General features: G+C 39.3%; 1 protein-coding gene across 1 annotated transcript in view; it reads right to left on the bottom strand.

Moving 5' to 3' along the window:
• Nucleotides 1-968: 968 nt before the first annotated feature.
• PTGIS (prostaglandin I2 synthase) overlaps nt 969-20,748 on the bottom strand; it is a 58,887-nt gene continuing 39,107 nt past the window's right edge. The window contains exons 7-10 of the mRNA XM_089513852.1: nt 18,032-18,200; nt 10,608-10,789; nt 7,618-7,769; nt 969-1,869 (exon numbers count right to left, since the gene is read on the bottom strand). Of these exons, the coding sequence (XP_089369978.1) occupies nt 1,722-1,869; nt 7,618-7,769; nt 10,608-10,789; nt 18,032-18,200 (651 nt within the window). The 3' untranslated portion in view covers nt 969-1,721. The remainder of the gene's footprint in view (nt 1,870-7,617; nt 7,770-10,607; nt 10,790-18,031; nt 18,201-20,748) is intronic.

Genomic DNA, 20,748 nt, shown 5'->3' with positions numbered 1-20,748 from the left:
CTCTTTCCATTTGTGAAATTTACCCTTCAAACTTGACACTCCTTTGAATTTTGCAAGAACATTCTCTAATTTAAAAAATGCACACAAAAAGTGCATATTAGCAAAAATAATGTTCAAAGTGCATTATATTTAGAAAACTACTTGCAAAACAAGAGGAGGAGAAAGCAGCAGCAGCAGCTGAAAGAAACCAAAACTGGCATATTGTATCCATCTTTTTATGACTTAGGCTGCAGCTACACTCCAGCATTAATGCAATTTAACACCACTTTAACTTCCATGGCTCAATGCTATGGAATTCTGAGATTTGTAATTTTATGAGACATTTAGCCTTCTCTGTCAGAGCACTCTAGTGTCACAATAAACTACAAATCCCAGGATTCCATAGGATGGAGCTATGGAAGAAGAAGCTGTATCAAACTGCATTAATTCTGCTGTGTGACAGCAGCCATAGTCATGGATATAAACAACAGGGATCTGCATCTGCTAGCCCTGTCCTGTTAGCTAAGAGTCTAAACAGCACCTACATGTATACAGCTGTGTGGGTACAGGTTCAGCACACCTAACTGGAGTATGTCTTTTGCAGGGACCCCTTCTTAAAAGATATTATTTCTGTATCTACATTGCTCATAGATAGTCCAATGTGTTGTGGTGGTTTGAGTGTTGGGCTACAACCTAGGATTCAGCAATGGAAAACCAATGGGTGACCTTTGGAAAGTCACATTCTCTCAGCTGAAGAAGTCAATGCCAAACTTACTAAATCTTGCCATGAAAACCCTATTATGAGTCACCATAAATTGGAGTTGACTTGAAGGCATATAGTAACAACAGCAACAATGACAACTACAACTACTACAACAACCCTTCTCTATTCAAGATCTTTGAACAATAGATGGTAGAGCAGGAACAGCAAGCAAAATCTTGCTTCCCATCTTTATCTTTATCTTATAATACAGTATATATCTATGAGTGTATTGGGGGAGGAAATAGGGAAAGAGAGAGAGAAAAACAGGGCTTAAAAAGTGTGTAAAAGCTATTGTAGAAAATCAATATGCAAGTTCAGAGGAAATCTACCAACTTCAGTTGTAAGTGGGTATAAAAGTGCAGCCTAAGAGCGTATAAGATTAAAACCATAGTGATAAAATTGAAGGTGAGGGGAGAAAGGACCAGAAAAAAGATACAGAAATGGTTGTTGATATCTTGCAAAACAATTGCAGAACAAACCAATATTTAAACAACTTCTCCCAGATTACACTTACTAACCATTCCCCTTGTAACAATCTAAATTGCATCTGTTTGGTATTTGGCATTTCATATTACTGGAAGAAGCCGAGGCATAAATAAAATAAGCCAACAACTACTAACCATTCCGATATATTTTCTAGTTCACTTCATATTTGTGCTTGTCACATGAAAGTCACTTTAACAGCTGCCATGTTGTGAACTGTTTACAATTATCCACTTACACCACCATGCAGGTCCCAAAATGTTGAGCTGAAGTGATGTGGTAAAAATGGCCAAACCCAAATACTGATTCTTTTTCATGCAAACGGCTTACAGGTGACAGTGAACATCTTAAAATGGCCTGTTCGTAGTTATTGCATAGGTCATCCCTTAGGAATAGCATGGAGATAACATTTTTTCAACAGAAACCACGAAGAGCTGTTTTCTTGCTGATTATGAAGCAATTTCCAGAATTTGCTTGGGAAAAGAAACATGCTGTACTACTGCTCTTTCAGTTTATATCGAACTATGATGTCCATTTCTGGCTGCAACATTCCAAAGCCATATCTTTCCTTGTCAAAGTCTGGAATCTTTATCTTAGGATCTTTCAGCTCCAAATCAAAATATCTCAAGAGGAGGAAAACGCACCTGAAATGATAAAATAAGCCATTAACTAGGACCCAAGATGCACTACTTTTTGTGCTTTCATATAAAGCAGTTACAAATATCTAGAGTTTGAACACAATGTCAGTAGAAATATCTGAATATAGAATTATAGTTCAAAATTCTTTCTGGATAGGATGCCAATTTGCATGATGGCCCCTGTCCTGTTGAAGTTAGTTGTTAGTTTTATTTTATAGGTTAGAACTTTTCTGATAGAAATTGCAGCCCAACAGTGAAATCCCATTCAGGTTACTCAGAAGCAAGTTTCACAATGTTCAGAGAGACTTACTCCTAGGCAGACTGCGACTGTTTTAAGACTGAAATCTCGTTCTCTCTCTTTTTTTTAAATTGTGAAAATTATGGGATTGAGGATAGGTGTAAAAACCCAGTGTCAACGCTTGCCATGGACCCTCCAATGTTGGTTTCCTAATTATTGGTGTTGGACCAGGCATCCAAACATTTCAAATTCTGTCCCCTCCTCTCCTTTGTCTCCCACTGAGTTAATTGGGTGCGGACTATGTTTTCACTTTGAATTCAGTTTACAGCAATGGAAGTAAGCTGAGGGCAAAGGGGGAAAGTGGGAGGATGAGAGAGATACTCAGAGCATTTTAAGAACATCCCACCAGTGTCATTATCTTCCCATATTGGTAGAATCCATACTCCTCTGAACAAGATGCTATGCTCACAGCAGCAGTGCTGCCAGTATGGTCTCCCATGTCAGACAGGCTTTTGCTGAGGAGCCATACTAAATGTGCCAAACATTTACTGGGCAGCAGATTGTGTGCACGTGTTTGTGTGCGTATGTGTGTGAGAGACAGAGACAGACTGGTGGAGGACCTCTCAATGACAACAGTGGTGACATGATAATAGTAATAATAATAATAAAAAAATTTTTATTTATATACCGCCCTTCTACAAAATCAGGGCGGTGCACAACATTCCACAGATTATAATAATACATATAAACAAATTATACATTCAATTAAAATCCAATAAAATAATAAAACACTCCAGTCAGCTTGCCGTTACTGACAAAGAGAAGAGGGTAGGGTTATTCGGGGCTCATATCAGGGTATGCCTGTGTGAATAGAAAAGTCTTCAGCCCCTTTTTAAACTGGGCCAGGGAGGTAGCCGAGCGGAGCTCGATGGGCAGAGAGTTCCAGAGGTTGGGGGCCAATAGCTAACATTTGTTAGTATTGACCAGAATGAGGCATGGTAAACCCCTTATGAATTGTCTTTTATCATGAAAACCTTATGATGAGACAACCCAAAATGAAACAAGAGATAGTACTAGAAGGTAAAACTCTCAGGTTAAATGGCACTCAACAAACAACTGGGATACAGCAGAGCACAACTATGAGTAGTGTTGTGGCTAGGGACACAACTGGACTCAAGCCAAAAGGACATCCAGCTGTTGACATGCTCAGAGGCGAAAGGAAAGTCTGACTCTGCACAACACATCTTATAGGATTAGGGAATGTGAGAAGCATGAATTAGAGGAAGATAGACATAGTAAAACAAAAAATGGAACATCTAAACATTGCAATACATGCAAGAGCAAGCTAAAGTAGACAGGAATAGAGTATTTTGAGTCAAATAATTATACAGTGTTTTACTTGGAAAATGAAAATTTAAGAAGTGGGATGGCATTTATAGTGGGGAGAGATATAGCAAAAGCAGTCAAAGGATATAATCCAAAGTCTGACTGGATAAAACAATAAGACAAAAGGGAAAACCTATCAATATAGCCATAATTGAAGTTAATGCCCCAACTATGGAAGCAAAAGAAAAAAGAGACTGGAAGATTCAATGGCCTGTTACAGACAGCCAAAATAAAGCTGCTTCGAGTCACAGTGGAGGTATGATGTTTCAATGATGCATGAGTCCTAAGAGTCCAGAAGTCACACCAAAGCCATGCTCCAGCCCTAAGGACTGGAGCGTGGCTTTGGTGTGGCTTCTGGACTCTTAGGATGCATGCATCATTGAAACACCATACCTCCACTGTGACTCGAAGCAGCTTTATTTTGGCTGTCTGTAACAGGCCTATGCTGGAGTCCAGGAAGAAATTGATGATATGCCAAAAGAGGACTTCTTGTTAATCATAGGCAATTGGAATGCAAAAGCAGGAAGCAGAACAAAATCAAGGACTGTAGGAAAATTTGGCCTAGGATCAAGAAATGAAGCGAGAGTAACTGAATGAATTTTGTGAGGCCAACAGTGAATTCATCACACACATTCTTCAGGCAATCATTGAGGCAACTGTATACATGGACATTACCTGATGGCCAATATAAAAATCAAATAGACAACATAATTGGGAACAGAAGATTGAGAAGTTTCATATTCTGCAAAAACAAGACCAAGAGCAGATTGTGGGACAGGTCATCAACTACTAATAGCAAAAATAAGAATAAAGCTAAAGAAAAACACTAAGCCATCCATCATGCAGAAATACAACTTGAAGAACAACTCTGTAGAATGTAAAGATAATGTGGAAAAATAGATTTACAATATTAAGTTTAATTGACTGGGAGCCAGACGAACTCTGGACTGAAGCCAAGGACACTGTCAGGGAGGAACACAGACAGACACTATCTGTAGCCAAAAAGAAAGAGAAGTCTGAATGAATGATAGATTAAACTCTTAAATTAGCTTCAATTAACTTTCCTATTAGAAAGGGGGTCAGGCAAGGCTGCATTTTATTACCCTATCTGTTTAACTTGTATGTGGAACATGTCATACATAAAGCAGGAATAGATTCAGAGAAAGAGGGGGTGAATATCGGAGGTAAGAACACCCATAGTTTTTGATATGCAGCATTCACTCACAGAAAAATAGCAAAGATTTGGAAGGATTACTGAAAAAAGTCAAGGAAGAAAATACAAAGACGGGTTTACAGCTGAACATTACAAAAACAAAAATAACAACTATGGATAATTTATCATATCCAAATAGTTCAAGCAAAAGCCTGTCTGACACTGGACACTGTACTGGTAGCAATGCTGCCCTGAGCATGGCATGATTTACATCCATATCAAAATAGTTCAAGATTTTCTATATCTTGGCTCATAAGCTTATAGTCTACACAATGCTCATTAATATCTCTCCAATACCTAGTCCAATATATAAATCTTAGAATCATAGAATCATAGAGTTGGAAGAGACCACAAGGGCCATCCAGTCCAACCCCCTGCCATGCAGGAACTCCCAGTCAAAGCATCCCCGGCAGATGGTCATCCAGCCTCTGTTTGAAGACCTCTAAGGAAGGAGATTCCGCCACTCTCTGAGGGAGTGAGTTCCACTGTTGAACAGCCCTCACTGTCAGGAAGTTCCTCCTAATGTTGAGGTGGAATCTCTTTTCCTGTAGCTTGCATCCATTGTTCTGATTCCTCATATTAACTAAAGTGTGTATTACTTAAGATACCCATAATATCAAAAATAAAGAAATACACAGTGTCAGTCAATTTAAGGCTAGAATTGTTTGATGGCCTTCCAACTGCAAATAAACATTGATAGTTAAGAATGTAAGATCTATCCTAGACCAAAGCTAGTTTACAAAACCAATTTTCAAAACCTGTTCTCCAAATGGCTCTGGAAGATTAAACAAAAGAAGACATGGGAGTTTTCCTTTCCTTAAGTTTAGTTTCCTTTAGTATATGGTATTTACCATTCACTTGCCATTCACAGGCTATTGTGGCCAAACCACATTACTTTGTTTAATTCTAAAACTCCAAAGACTGTAATGTGCTTGAAGTATTTTTGAAGACACATCATGCACTCAAACTGCTATAAGTAAACAGTCAGACTTTGCAAATTGCTTGGGAAACATAGTGCAAGCTGCTCCCAGCTCCTCCAAAGAAAAGCATCATGAATAATGGATAAGCTGTGATAGAGATGTCTGTAGGCAAGGGACAGTTTAGCAACAGTTTATCCCTAAATGCACATTTCAAGCTTTGCTACGTAGGGCATGCCTGCAAAACTTTTCATCCACTAAGCTGAATACAGTCCAGCAACCCTGAACAATAATATACCAGCAGGGGTTGATAAACACCAGGACTTCTAAGGCTTGTATCATGGAGCATTTTTTTTTGAGGCTCTGCATCTGGAGGTCCCTCAAATGTAAGTGCTGGTTGCTGCAATGTTATTATTTCAGGCCTGTCTGAGTTTACAAAGAGGTCAGGTGCAATCCAGACCAAAGTTCCACATGCCCCCACCATCTCTAAAAGGCTTTTGGACCATTTGAGTCCAGAAGTCATCTGGAGAATGAAGATGACAGATGATAATGTGAATCTGGAGTTTTGTTTCACAAGAGGTCTAGAACAAAATGCAAAATGTGACTTCTTCTTAAGGTGATTTTTCCCCTCCCTAAAAAAAGGTCCACAAAAGATATTGTGGAATAATTTCTGCCACTTGAGGGACCTCCAAGTTGCTACTACCATTTCTGGTTCCCATCACTTGTGCCTAGTAAAAGAGTGAAAGAGAGGGATAAAAGAAAGGAACAAATCAGTCACTTTTATTTTCTATGTCTTTTATAGATACTGGTGAGCAGATGGCAGCTTGGCTTCCTAGAGCAGTTGACAAACTCTATGTGAAAAGGAGTACAAAAAGGAAAGGAAATGGGATGGGTTTCTTCCCTTCCAGCTGCCTGAGAACTGGTGGGGAAGTGAGTAATTCAGAAACCAGGAAATAAGATGTCAGGGCTGCAAAAGAACCATGGTGATGTTAGGGGTGACGACTTTGTGGAGATCATCTCACCAAGGTCCTTTTTCTATCTGCTGAATTTCTGGACAGATCTTGGAAAAGTTACTTCTAAGATTACATTGCCCAGAATCTACTGGGAGATTTGGGGTACCATGGTGTAAAATCAGGGCAACACATCAACCATTGTGGAAGAGCAGCTACCTGGACGACATTTTGCACGTTTTTTGCAGTTTTCTGAAACTTTAGAAGCAGGACAAGGATGGACGGTCAAGCTTCTACTAGGACAGAACCAGGGTTTCTTCTAAGCTTCCCCTCCACACAAATAGATACACACTGCACAAGAAGCCAAAGGGTTGGTACCAAGGAGCATTCTCCTTCTTGGTTCCAAGGAGCCGTGGTGCAAAAGGACTGCTGGATTCAGCTGCAAAGTCTGCAGAAACACAGTTGGATCCTAAGCAGTTATTTTCATGCATGTATCCTCCTTGATCACAAAGAAATCCGGTAGTTGGTCCCAAGAATTTACTATTAATGTAATGTTATGAAGACTGAATGGTAACATTTTAATTTTCTATTTGTTTATCTTTGTCTCATCTGTTTGAAGAAATAACCCTTTTTCTGAGTAAAGCCTATGTAGCCAATTGCACAAAAACCTATTTCCTGATGCACATTTTATTTTCCTACTGCACAAAATGTGTTCAGCTGTACATCAGCATAATGCCTGGACAGAGGTGATGAACTGCACGCGGCTCAGCTATATTCAACTGAATGGGTCAAAAGATATGGTAGCTTGATCTGTGAGGGAAATCATAATGAATAAATTTTATGGAAAAATTTGGAGATTTCATGCACAGTTTTTAAAAATAGGTCCAATCCATATTTGCACATGAAAACAACTGAAACTGCTTTGCATCAAAACCTTTCCCTATCAGGATCATTTGAGAGATTTAATTTCTGCCATAAGCCAACAACAGTTTCTTTTGATCAATATTGCTGTTACTAATGTGCACTTTATGAAGTTACTTATTCACTCACTGTTTGATACTATTCACTGCGAAGAACTTTCCAATACAGACATTGATTCCTGCTCCCCATGGCATGGTGTAATACTGTAGCTTTTCTCCTCCTTTATAGAAGTCTGTTTTTTCTGTGCCATCTGCATTGAGGAACCTATTATATTTGAATTTCTGGTTGAGGAGGGAATAAAAATAAGTAAGTCACTTTTTTTGTTAGGTAAGAGGTTAGATAAGCTTTCTTTTAACTTGAGATAACAAAGGTTTAAAATGAGAGGTAGAAGTGTTTTTTAAGTTTTGCAAGATACTACTTGCTTTTATCCTATATTTAAAGTGCTTTGCCATCATGATAGCAACTTTTTCCCCTACACAATTTATATGTAAATCCTCTAGAGAGGGCTTGAGACATTGCTGTTGCTAAAGCAGCTGATTATATTTATTAATATTTCACTTTTTTCCCAGTGTGGGACTCAAGGTGACTTACAACATATTAAAATATATAGATATTTAAAAATGCATAAAATACAGAAGTTATAAACTGATTAAACTATACAAAAATTTAAAACGGGTTAAAAAGTTAAACCATGAAAAACACATGGCACAACAAAACTAACAAACAGAAAATTCAGCACATTGTCTTGCCTAAATAATCAGTCCTCAAAGGCCTCTTGGAACAAAAAGTTTTTCATCTCTTTGCAGAAAGAGAGCCAGAAGGATGCCAGGTTAACCTATTTAAGAAGGGAGTTTCAGAGAATGGAGCAGCCACTGAGAAGACCCTCTCCCATGTTCTCACCAGATGTACCTGCGACGGTGGTGGGACACAGAGAAGGACCTCCCCAACAGATCACTAAACAGGAGCAGGCTCAAAAAGGAGAATACAACTTTTCAAATAACCCAGACCTGAGATGTATAAGGCTTTTAGCTCATCACCAACACTTGTGCCTGGAAATGGACTGGCAGCTCTGTCTATTGAATTTTTACATGCACAGACTTTTTGTTTGTTGTTGTTGTTGTTTAAATTCATTTTTTGAAAAACAAACTTGCCAAAATTGGCAAATTTCTGAATATTCAAAAGGAAAACAACAAGACATTTAAAATTTCAAATGAGGAAAAAGTTAAAACTGACATAATCCAGCTGCAAAATTAATGCAGTTTTTTTAACTGTCATGGCTCCATCCTATGGAATCCTGGATTTGTAGTTTGTTGTGGCACCACAGCTCTCTGACAAAGAAAGCTAAATATCTCACCAAACAACAAATCCCAGGATTCCATAGCATTCAGCCATGACCATTAAAGCAGTGTCAAACTGCACTAATTCTGCAGTGCAGATGCAGCCATATTATCCTGTTCCTAGTTGGGAGTAGCAATTTGCATTTGCTGTAATCCAGAGCTCTGAAGAGTGACTTGTTTGCACCGCAACCAAGAATCCAGCCAAAACCTTGCCTCCTTCCTCCCAGAAGCTCTCAGTAATTTTAGAAATGGAAGCTTAACATGGTAAAAATGAGCAAATTTATAGGAATCTTTGGGATTCTTTCTCCTTTATTCTTTCTCTGAGATTCTCACTTAACATTAAACTAGTTAGATTTTACTGGGTATTTCTTTTTTAAAAATTAATAATTTAAAACATTTTGGGGTTGGTTCCAGAACAGAAAACAGGAATTTGCTTGCTTACTGGAATGCAGGTGGGCATCATATAATATTGCAAACAATAATTTAATGAGACTTGTATTACAATAATATCAGCATAATTTCTGTCATAATGGTCCCTGAGAAGCTGTTTCTCAGAAGAAAGAATCCTAGTTTCATTCTTTGTTAACAAAGAGAAAATTAAAGGGGTTGGGGAGGGAAGCCAGGTTAGGAACACTGAGAAGGAGAAACTACACTGATATATTTTATAAAAGTGCTTTAGGCTGTTGTCACAGCAACGGCCAAATAAGAATTTCACTCTTCATAATGCATCAGTACTGGTCTTTCTTTAGTATTGTTTGTATAATTCTATTTTGGGGATATGAAATATACATCCATATTTTTTGCTTTTGGGAGATCCAATATTGTGAGAAAATTCTGTTTCACAAGCTGGTTAATAGATTAATATGACACAAGTTTTATGGTATAGGCTGTATGAACTACCACACCAAATCTACAGAGATGAATTTTGGGTGAATTTGCACCATGTTTTTTTTAAAATGGAAACTATTAAAACATTTAGCATCCAGTAACTGAGTACAGCAGTAATGCAGAACTCATCTGAGATGTGCATATGTGTGAACTCACTCTTTGTGATTTCACAATGGAACTTAGTGGTTTTGGAGCAGATTTGTATTTGATTTATAATGTTTAAATGGCATCATAGATCCATTCAGACTTTGTTCATAAGAGTACTTTGGGCAATTCTTCCATGATGTTAATAGGTAGTGACCTACTGCTTTATTTTAAAAGACCCTCTCCTGGGCCCAAATGTGGCCCAAGGATTTCTGAAATCATGCAGAAAATGCCCCCATGCCCCCAGAGGACATCTGGAAACATTCTGGAGCAAAAATGAAGGGTATGTGGGGGCAAATTTTAGCAGGAGGATGCAGTGGGGGGGGGGTAACACTCCAAAGTCTCCTGGGAGCCAATGTAGCTCCCTAGTCTCCCACAGCTGCCCACTTTTCTTTTAGATTAACATAGGCCATGATCTGTGATGTTATCATGGATGGGCTCGAACAGGCAATTATCTCACATTAGTTTTACAGAAGATCTGCTCCCAGCAGGGATGAAAACTGCTTGAACTGGTTTGTTGATATGGATTAACATAGCTGCATGCATTTTTCAACTTTTGTTGTGGACTTGGCTATGGAGACTGTCATAATAAGTGCCTGCAGTCCAAAATGTATCACTACATGATTTGAGCCCATAGGAAGGACATTGCATATTGCATCACAATTCTCAAATTCAGCAAAAGTATACAGCAAAAGGAACCTGCCAAGGAAACTGCCATGTGGGATAGGATTCAAAATGGCACTGCATTACCTCTGGCTCTTCGTAGATTTGGGGGTCCATTTGAGGGCTTATATATGGAAACAGGCAAAGCCTATCTCCCTTTCTCAGGCAATATTCTCTGCCATCTGGCAGTCTCAGACACATGTCTCGAAGGACTTCTCTGGTGATAAAAGGAGCTGCTGTCAAACGCAGAGTTTCATTCATTACGCTGTCTGCACAAAGAGGAAAACCAAAGTAGGAAATTATTGCAGCCAATAAAAATGCAAGAGGAAAGGCGTGGGTGGCTGTCTTTGCATCCAAGCACAAAGGAGAAGATGGCTCAGTTTCCAGTGATACACTTGCTTCCTAAAATTCCACAATGGAACAGCTTTCAAAAATCTGCTTGAAAAATGCAAGAGGCTCCTATCATTTCCTAAAACAGCAACAAATGAAAAGTAACACAGACTCCAGTAAAGGTGATAGAACATTTGCTAGAGGTACATCACTATAACAAAGACAATGATACTGGAGAAGGTAGAGGGCAATGGAAAGAGAGGAAGACTGAGTGCCATGACTCAGTCAGGGAAACCATAGGCCTCAGTCTACAACCCCTGAGCAGAGAGGCAGAAATAGTGGAGCTTGGAGATGTCTTATTCACAGGGCCACCATTAGCTGAGGTTGACTCAAAAGCAGCTAACAACAGCAAACATTACTATAACACTAATGTAAAAAACAGGTCTGCAGTTTTAAACAGCTTGGAGAACTAAATGTAAATGCCAGGCAGTTAAGGATCATACCAAAGACATGGGTATAATTCTCTGATCTGGCATGAATTTATTGGTGACCTACCTTGTAGGGTGTTGTAATTATAAGTTAAAAGGAAATAACAGTGCATACCACTTTGAACAGCTTCACTCAAAGGGTGGAAAACCTTTGGTCCTCCTGAGGACTGCAACTCTCATAATCCGTTCCTGTTGGCTATGTTGGCTGGGGCTTGTGGGAACTGAATTATCTATGAAGCCAGAGGTTCTTGCCAGCACTGTAGCTATGGGTGGGAGGAGGCAAATAAAAGCATAGCCCTCCACATAGAAGGATTTAATACCCTTGGATGTAGTTCATCTGGTCCTGGAGACTTACATTCATTTAGATTAACAAGGTGTTCCTGTACTATCTCTTTACTTATTCTGTACTGAAATTCCCCTAATCTGTCCTCTGCTCCATTATCCTCAGGTTGAGCCCCTTTTCCTTTTCTGAGAAGACTGAGGCAAAGAAGGTGTTGAGCAATTCTGCCTTTTCTCTCTCCCCTGTTAGAGAAAAGGGAGAATTGCTGAACACCTTCTTTGCCTCAGTCTTCTCAGAAAAGGAAAAAGGGCTCAACCTGAGGATAATGAAGCAGAGGACATCTTTTTGCCATCTTCTGTACACAGTGGCCCTACCGTTTCCTTCTTCTTCCTTTTACTGTGGACATATCCAAAAAAAGCCCTTTTTATTCTTTTTAACCTCTCTAGTAAGCCTGAGTTCATTCTGCGCTTTAGCTTTTCTGACTTTACCCCTACACATCCCTGCTATTTCTTTGAATTCCTTTTCTGTGATTCCCCCCCCCCCACTTTTCCATTTCATATACATGTTCTGTTTAAAACTTAGCTCAGTTGAAAGTTCCTTAGATTTTCACACACATCGTGATTAAAGAGGACATATTTTGGGAATAACCAGGTAATAACTAGCAACAAATCATTTACGAGATTTCCCCCTGAATGATTTGTTGCTGGTTAGTACCTAGTTATTCCCAAAATATGTCCTCTTTAATTGTGATGTCGTGTGAAAATCTTCAGAGCGATTGCACGACTTTCACAGGATAATAACAGTTTAACCCCCTCCCCTTTTCCCCGTCTGATAAAGTCCTTAGAGTATAAGGATGTATCCACACTGCACTGTTACAGAGTTCTGATATCACTTCATGCTATGGAATCCTGGAATTTGTAGTTTGGGGAGGGGTATTAAGAATTTTCTTTTGTATAGCTGGCAGAGAATTCAGAAATACCTCACCAAACTGGAGGATTTCATCTGATGGAGATATGACAGTTAAAGGGGTGTCAAAGTTTTCTAGTTTTCTAGTGTGGATATACTCTCAGAGGGAGGATAGGATAATAATATGATAAATATATTTGTGTACATGTTTCTTTGAGTCTTGACTGGACCATGACCCTGCACTGTACATAGGTGTTTAAGAATGCAGACCTGTGATTCATTCTGTGCATGTTTGGTTTAAGAAAGACATGTCTAGCACAGATTGACCTGTGGCAAATGCAAAAGTCATGTAAAGCATGAAGCTTCCCTCACTTCTACATTATAAAAAAAAAAGATGACTTGGAAGTTCTTTGCTTTTATGAAAATACTCCAGGAAGTTCCTGGAACTACATCTCTCACTTCTTTCAGTATAGCATAACTAAAGGGGTAAGAATGAATCTTAAATATGTAAGGCCCAGATAATATATGTCTTTCACTAGATGCAACCAATTCGTGTCCATGGTAGTATACAGACCACATAACTGAAAATACTTGGGATTCAAAATGCTGAGAGAAAATGGGTGCGAGGTGGTAATTTTTGGTACTGTCCTGTTTCAAAACCCAAATGATCCAGAGCCTTTGTTATCCCTTACATGGCTTGGGAAATGCCATTTAGACCACCCAGTTCTGTTATGTAGACATATTAAAAACTCTTTAGAGAAACACTTTATCAGAAGATCAAACTGTTCTTGGATAGTCAACAGCTGCATAAGAGGTGAACATGAACAACTCACCTTTTTTTCCTTGTAATCCTAATATGTAGAAATTTATATAGCAAGGAGAAACCTAAGCTTTCTCTCCAAGAAGCTACTTTTTTATGGATTTGGATTTTTCTCTTGTCAGGTGAGATGATGCAGAATTCAACCATGTACCGGTATTTCCCAGCTGCAGATTTAAGCAGCATGGTCCAGGCCTAAATTCACCATGTGACAAGAGATGTGACAATCTTTCAAGAGAATCGCTTTGTTCCAAGCAGTTATACATGGGACAAACAGTCTTAGCCTTCATCAGCATTCTTTTGGTTTTAACAAGCTTATTGGCCATCTCCTCTAGCATCTGTAAAAGGTCTTTTGCATGGCATATGCTGATCTTTAGAAGAAGAATAGTGTGAAAATATGTCACTGCACAGACAAATCAACCCAGTGTTAAGAGCAGTTCCGAACACAGTTAATGAGCATATTCTTTAAGGAGATTTGGTTAATGGCAAAGAGCCTGTACTAATTCAAGACTTACAATGTTTAGAAAAGACATAGTAACTTTATAGTTACACCAAATAAATTCTACAATGAAAGACTGCTGTGATCTAGATCAGTGCCACTCAAACTACCTGATGTGGAAGGGTAGCTATTTTTTCCCCTAATGAGCCAGTTAATAATACCACATTTGTGTTAATTTGCTTCAGTTGTTTCATTTTTTTCCCTGGAAACTCACCATGGATTAGTAGCCAATGGCTTGTGGACTGACATCTGTTTATGGACCACACCTTAGAACAGCACTGATCTAGGGATTCCCCCATTACATTTTGTAAAAATGTTTTGTGTAGGCTAAGATGAAAGTTAAAGAAGAAGGTGCAAGACATTCAACAAACAAAAATAATGATGACAAATGAGTTACACAGCTTTAAAATGAACACATTAAAATAGTTAAGAGTTTGTACATTTAGGCTCAATCATCAATCAAAATGGAGACTGTAATCAAGAAATCTGGAGAAGATTGTGACTTGGAAGGGCAGCTACGATGTAATCAGGTAAGATCATAAGATCATAAAGTGGAAAGATATATTATTGCATATCAAAGCCAGAATCATTTATTCCATAGTATTTCCAGTTTCTTTGTATAAGTGTGAAAGCTGGACAATGGAAAAAGCTGACAGGAAGAAAGGCAGCATATTTGAAATGGTGTTTGAGGAGAGTTCTATGGATATGATGGACTGCTAAAAAGACAAATGAATGGGTCCTGGAGTAAATCAGGCTTGAACTTTCCCTAGAAGCCAAGATGACTAAGCTGAGGCTGTCATACTTTGGATATATTGTGAGATGATGTGACTCAGAAGTGGACATGAAATAAAATCCAGTAGGAAAAGAGGAAGACTGCATTATAAATAGATAAAATCAGTTGACGAAGCCACAGTCCTCTACTTGCAACACCTGAGCAGAGTACTTGATGGTCAGGGCTCTTGGAGGACTCTCATCTATAGGGTCAATGTCAACATGATGACAAGCAACAACAACACCTGCTACTACTACGAATGGCTACACTCACTGGGATAAACTAGATCAGCTCTTCTCAAACCTTGTAAGAACTGTTGAAATAATGTTCAGGTATCAAGAATCCCCTGCATAAAAATTATTGTATCTACAGCTCGCTCTCTCTCTCTCAATCTCACACACACACACACACACACACACACACACACAAAACTCTATCCTATGAGGAACAACTTAGGGAGCTGGGGATGTTGAGCCTTGAGAAGAGACAAGTTAAGGAGTGATATGGTAGCTCTGTTTAAGTATTTAAACAGTATTTAAGGGGTGTCACATTGAGGATGGAGCAAGCTTGTTTTCTGCTGCTCCAGAGACTAGAACATAAAACAATGGATACAAGCTCCAGGAAAAAAGATTCCAGCTCAACGTTAGGTGGTGTGGTGGAGTCTCCTTTGGAGATCTTTAAACAGAAGCAGGATGGCCATCCGTTGGGGATGCTTTGATTGAGAGTTTCTGCATGGCAGGGGATTGGCCTGGATGGCCCTTATGGTCTCTTCCAACTTTATGATTCTATGATTTTATACCCCTCTAGTGATCACCTGAAGAAACCCAGGTTTCCAGGGACCCTGGTTAGGAAACCTTGGACTAGATGATGCAACTGTCAGCAACAGAAATCTTTTTTTAAAAAAAAGTGCAAGAGAGCATTCAGCTTCTTTGTGATGATTATGTAAGCTCTTGCTAGATTCCAGCATTGGCCAGTGTAATTCACAAACACTTTTCTTTCCCATTACCAGCCCACATTAACAATAATCACATATTCACATAAATATTGCAGGAGAAACTCCACAGCAATTTATATTTACAGTGCATTACGGAGCAGTGTAGGCAAACAAATTAGAGACAGTACTGGCCAAGCAACTCATTACACTTTTGATATTGATTCCTGGATAAGAGAGGTCTGTACAGACAGTAACCCTGCATTCCACCAGCCTTATTGAGGCCTACTAGTAACTTTATGGGCCATCCCAAGAACACAGAGCTCATAACTGATTCTGCCACAGGGGTAGCTTAAGAACATTTCAGCACAGGGCTTGTCATGATCCTACACTCCACTAGTCTCTTAGCTGAGAGGTCAAAGAGTATATCAGGTGAACACACAATGCTGGAGTACTGATTTACAAATAGGATTGTACCCAAATACTCAGATCTTGACACCACTTACTGGTTTGGGATGAAAGAGGGCACTGTCTAATGTGCAGCTACACTATATTCCCAATAAGTGACACGAAGGGGGGTGGGGGGGTAATCCAATCAGGATTAATTATTTAATTAGTAATTAAATTATTTAATTATTCATTAAATTATTTAATTAATTATCCACCGCACATGGATAAAAAAGGTTTAAACTGGACTCTGAGATGATATTTGAATTATACACCATTTCCTAACCAGCCTCCCTGCCCATTTCTCTAGCCCTAGCAGAGGGTCAAATTTAGAAGAAAACTAATGAAAAATTAAATAAACCTTCTCTGCTTGTGTACTGTGATCCAAATCCAAAACTGGTTCCCCTATGCTTACTTCAGATTCATAAAGGAAGAAAAGTATAGCTCCATCTGACACATTTAGCCTGTTCCTCTTGTTGTTGTTCCTGTTGTTGTTGCGTGCTTTCAACTTTTCCCCAATTTATGGCAACCCTAAGGTGGGGGGAATCTGTCAAAGGATTTTCTTGATAAGATTGATTCAGAGGAGGTTTGCCATGTTCGATTAGGACTCGGGGAAACCAGAGTTTGAATCTCTGCTCAGCCATAGAAACCCATTAGGTGATCTTGGGCAAGTCACATTCTCTCAGCTTCATAGGAAAACATTTAATTAGTATCTACAATGGGCCTAAATATTCATAAAGAAACAAATCCTGTTCAATCCTGGAAGCTAAGTGGGATCAGTTCTGGTTAGTGCTTGGATGGGAGACCACTAATGTATACCAGATGCTTTAAGCTATATTTCCTAGGAGGGGAATGGCAAAACCACCTCTGAGGATTCCTTGCTTACAAAAACCCTATAAAATTCATGGGGTCACCATAAGTCAACAGGCAACACGCACACGCACGCATACACACACACACACATTCATCAACATCCTAAGCACGCAGCAGTTATCCATCTTTAGGAACTGGTCATGGTCCTGTGAAACTTAATGCTGGCACTTGCTATATAATCCTGTATTTCAAATTCACTCTTTCAAAACTTGCACAGTTTCACATGGATGACTGACCAACACAGGACACAGACACACAATGTAATACTGGAAAATTCTGCTCTGATGTGTGACAGAATGACACACTGTTTCTTACATTAAAGAGATTTTCTTGTGTCTGTGTAGGTGTTCCCAAAAACATTATCTAGGGCCAGGCAAAATAGGCAGAAGGAGGCAGCTGCCTCAGGCAGCTGATTTTAGATGTCATTAAAGGGCATCTAATTGTTAGTTGCTTGATTTATTTTTCTTGTATTTTTACTATGGGAAAGAAGGAGAGGCACTTCTACCTCAGATGCCAAAACAAGATAACAAACCCAAAGAAATAAATTGCCTAAAATACTATTCACCTTGAGTTTTTAGGTGGAGCAACATGTGCTGCTTGGCCTCAGGCAGTAAAATGTCTTGAGCTGACTCTGATGGCATCTGCATACTACTTGCTAAAACAAAGGCATACAAGAAGAAAGGAATTGCTCCACATAATTTTCTCATGATGCTTGCTAAACCCTCCAGTGCATGGGGAAAATTATTTGTTTGGACAGCAATGTTAATAACGTCAGTAGCCATGCTTTCTGAGGTATACAGGGATCTGTAGTCCAAAAAATAAATTTTCCATTCTATGCCCTATATATGAAAGCTAGTCCATCCATTCATATGCAACTTACTTCCTCCAAGTAACTACACAGATCTCAAAGATAAGGGGACTGGGCAATACCAAAAAATAGCTATCACCATCATAGTGATAATTGGAAACAGTGCAACTGTAATGAGGGGGCTTATGATAAATCCAATGATCTTAAGACCATGTATGAATGGAATTTGGATGAATAAAAGGACAGTGGGGTGGAGGAAGAGGAACACCAAGACACATGATTGGAGGTGGGAGATATAGTATTAAACTATTTCATTGGATATATCAAGTTACTGGAGGCTAACACTGAAAGATTACTAACCAAAAATGGGTGTGCTGTCCAATTTCTCTTGGCTGATCCCACACACATGTCCAGTTGTTTGTTTTCTGGAGCCCAATATTTTTTCCATTTCACCTTGAACTGCTGCCATAGCTGAAGGGTGTTTTAAAAGAAACAAAAGAAGCCAGAAAACTGCAGGTCCTGCATTACTCTAAAAATAAAGCAAAAACATGATTTACAACTCCAGAAGCAGTGTTTTTTTAAGTGCCATAGGTACAAGAAGATCTATTGTGTCCTGTGGAAACCAGCCAATGTAAGTCACATGTTCATTAGAAAAAATGACACTTATTTCATCCACAATGTGAAAGGTCTCTGCTGGTAGTTCAGTAAATTAACAACAGAACAGCTCTTGAAAGATTGCCTTGAAAAGTTGTGAAATATCTTTCAGGCACTTCTGCATTATTAATGACACTATTCCAGAACTAATCGCAGGGTTCAGAAACATGAAGGATCTGACAATAACATTATCAAAAAGGCAATAACAGAAGGGAGCTGGTCAAACACAATGAACTTAGACATACATCTGAACCAAAACCTGGGAAGAAAATAAATGCTTAGCTCTGAAGCAAACAACTCCTTCCACCAAGATTTAAATGTAGCATGTAAGAGACACCATAGCCTGTAAGGTGAATATACTATCCATCCCACACTAGCCATGAACAACCATTGGCATCCATGTATTCTCAGAATGTATTGAGGAAATGACAGAGCCTGTGTACATTCGCCACAGCCTCAAAGTCCTCATGATTTCCAGCTGCAGCCTATTTGTTAAACAGAAGTTGGATTGGGAAGTGACATTCTCATATATTCAGATAAATAGGGGGGAAATCCATCACATAGCACAGAACCTGTATGGAAAAGGCTTAGGATGTTGAACCAAATATGCACAGATCCCATTTTGAGACCATCCAAAGGTCAGATACCCTTTTAAGGCAGACTTTGTAAACCTTTGACCCTCCAGATGTATTAGAATAGAATTCCCACAATTCATTGTCACTGACAATGCTGGGTAGGGATGGTGGGAATTTCAGGCCAAAAATCTGGACAGCCAAAGCTTGTTACACTGTCTTTAAAAGATCCATTCTTTATCAAGCGGTTGGAGCCTAAAGCAGTTTTCAAGGCCTCAGCCTCGGCCTCAGGGTCAAACTACAGAGGATAGTATTAGTACAGTGGTCCCTCCACATTTGTTGGGTTTAGGAATTAGAAAATAACACTTATTTCACCCACAATGTGGGGAAAAAAGAACACTATTCTTTTTACCTGAGAGAACATCACTCTAGGAATCTCCAGGTCCTCCAGTGCAACTACATGGTCAACATCTGCCAGAAGCTGATAAAAGAATCACGCTGGAGGACCTACAAATGTGCAGCTCTGCTAGCAGTTGACCATAGAGTTGTGCTGGAGAACCTAGATGTTCTTAGAGAGAACATATTAATTAAAATAGCAAATAATCAAATCCATAAGAGTCAAAGCCGCAAATGTGGAGGGCCAACTGTACATTTCTCCACATAAATGGCCAGCATTTAATCCAGATGGAAGCTCCCTACATTGATCAGGCAATAGGTAGAAAGCTTTTCCTGCCATAAGGAGCCACCACTTGGAATGGGACTGTGGTGAAGCCTCCATCCCCCTTTCATAGCTTGATAGCTCCCCTCTCATAGCTTTATTAAAAAATTAATCACCATGAGGCCTGAAGACATGAATAATGTCATGCGTAGCTTGGCTTTCATTTCTGCTGTGCTGGTTGGAACCAGCTGTCTGCCTTGGAATTCTCCACTGAACTGCAGATCTTCTGCTTGACTGAATTTTGGCCTTGACTTAGCTTTTGAGACTTCACCTACTCTAACTCAGATGTTGGTTTTGAATCACTGCTGCCTGGCGCCTCCAACCTGAGTTTCATTATCAGTCCTCAAGGACTCCTGCAGTTTTTGAGCAACCAAGAAAGGCTATAAAATAACGATGAGTAGGGGCTGAGAACATACACATGTAAAGGAGCCTGAGTGAAGATATATCTGGGAAAGAGGGCTGAAGATAGAGATTTCTTAATAAGAAGAAGGTTTGAAATTACTGGCAGGTGCAAAATTTGAACATGGTACTTCTGCTCCATCATGTGGGGCTCCCTGGACAACTTTATTTCAAAGACTGCAATACCCTTGGTAAGCCACAGTGAAAAACACAGTAAGCTGCCTTAAAGTGTAGGCACCACTTTGGTCCATCTAGTCCAGTGGTGTCTACAACTGACTGACAGTGGTTCTCCATGGTTTTAGACAAGAGGCTTTCCCAGTCCTATTTGGAGATGTCATAAACTACAAACTACAAGAAAAGAAATTCCACCGAAACATTAGGAAGAACTTCCTGACAGTAAGAGTTGTCTGACAGTGGAATACGGAGCCTTGGAGGATGATGGAGTTTCCCTCTTTGGAGGTTTTTAAACAGAGACTGGATGGCCATCTGTCAGGGGTACTTTGATGGTCTCTTCTAACTGTGTGATTCTATGAGTCTATTAAATTAAATCCAGAATCTTTTGTGTGTGAAGTATGTGCTCCATCATAAAGCAACAGTCCTTCCCTTTAGCTCCTTTAGGTTCCTGATATCCTTCACCTCAATACTTTTGTTTTGCAAACCAAAGGCTTCTATGAATCCTAACTGCAGAAAAGGTATTTACAACAAATACTTATACTTCAGTCTAAAGCAGAAAA

This window comes from Sceloporus occidentalis, unplaced genomic scaffold, assembly GCF_023333645.1.
Source record: "Sceloporus occidentalis isolate IW3139 unplaced genomic scaffold, rSceOcc1.0.p SCAF_3, whole genome shotgun sequence".
Taxonomy (NCBI): Eukaryota; Metazoa; Chordata; class Lepidosauria; order Squamata; family Phrynosomatidae; genus Sceloporus; species Sceloporus occidentalis.
This window is presented reverse-complemented; position numbering and strand designations above follow the sequence as displayed.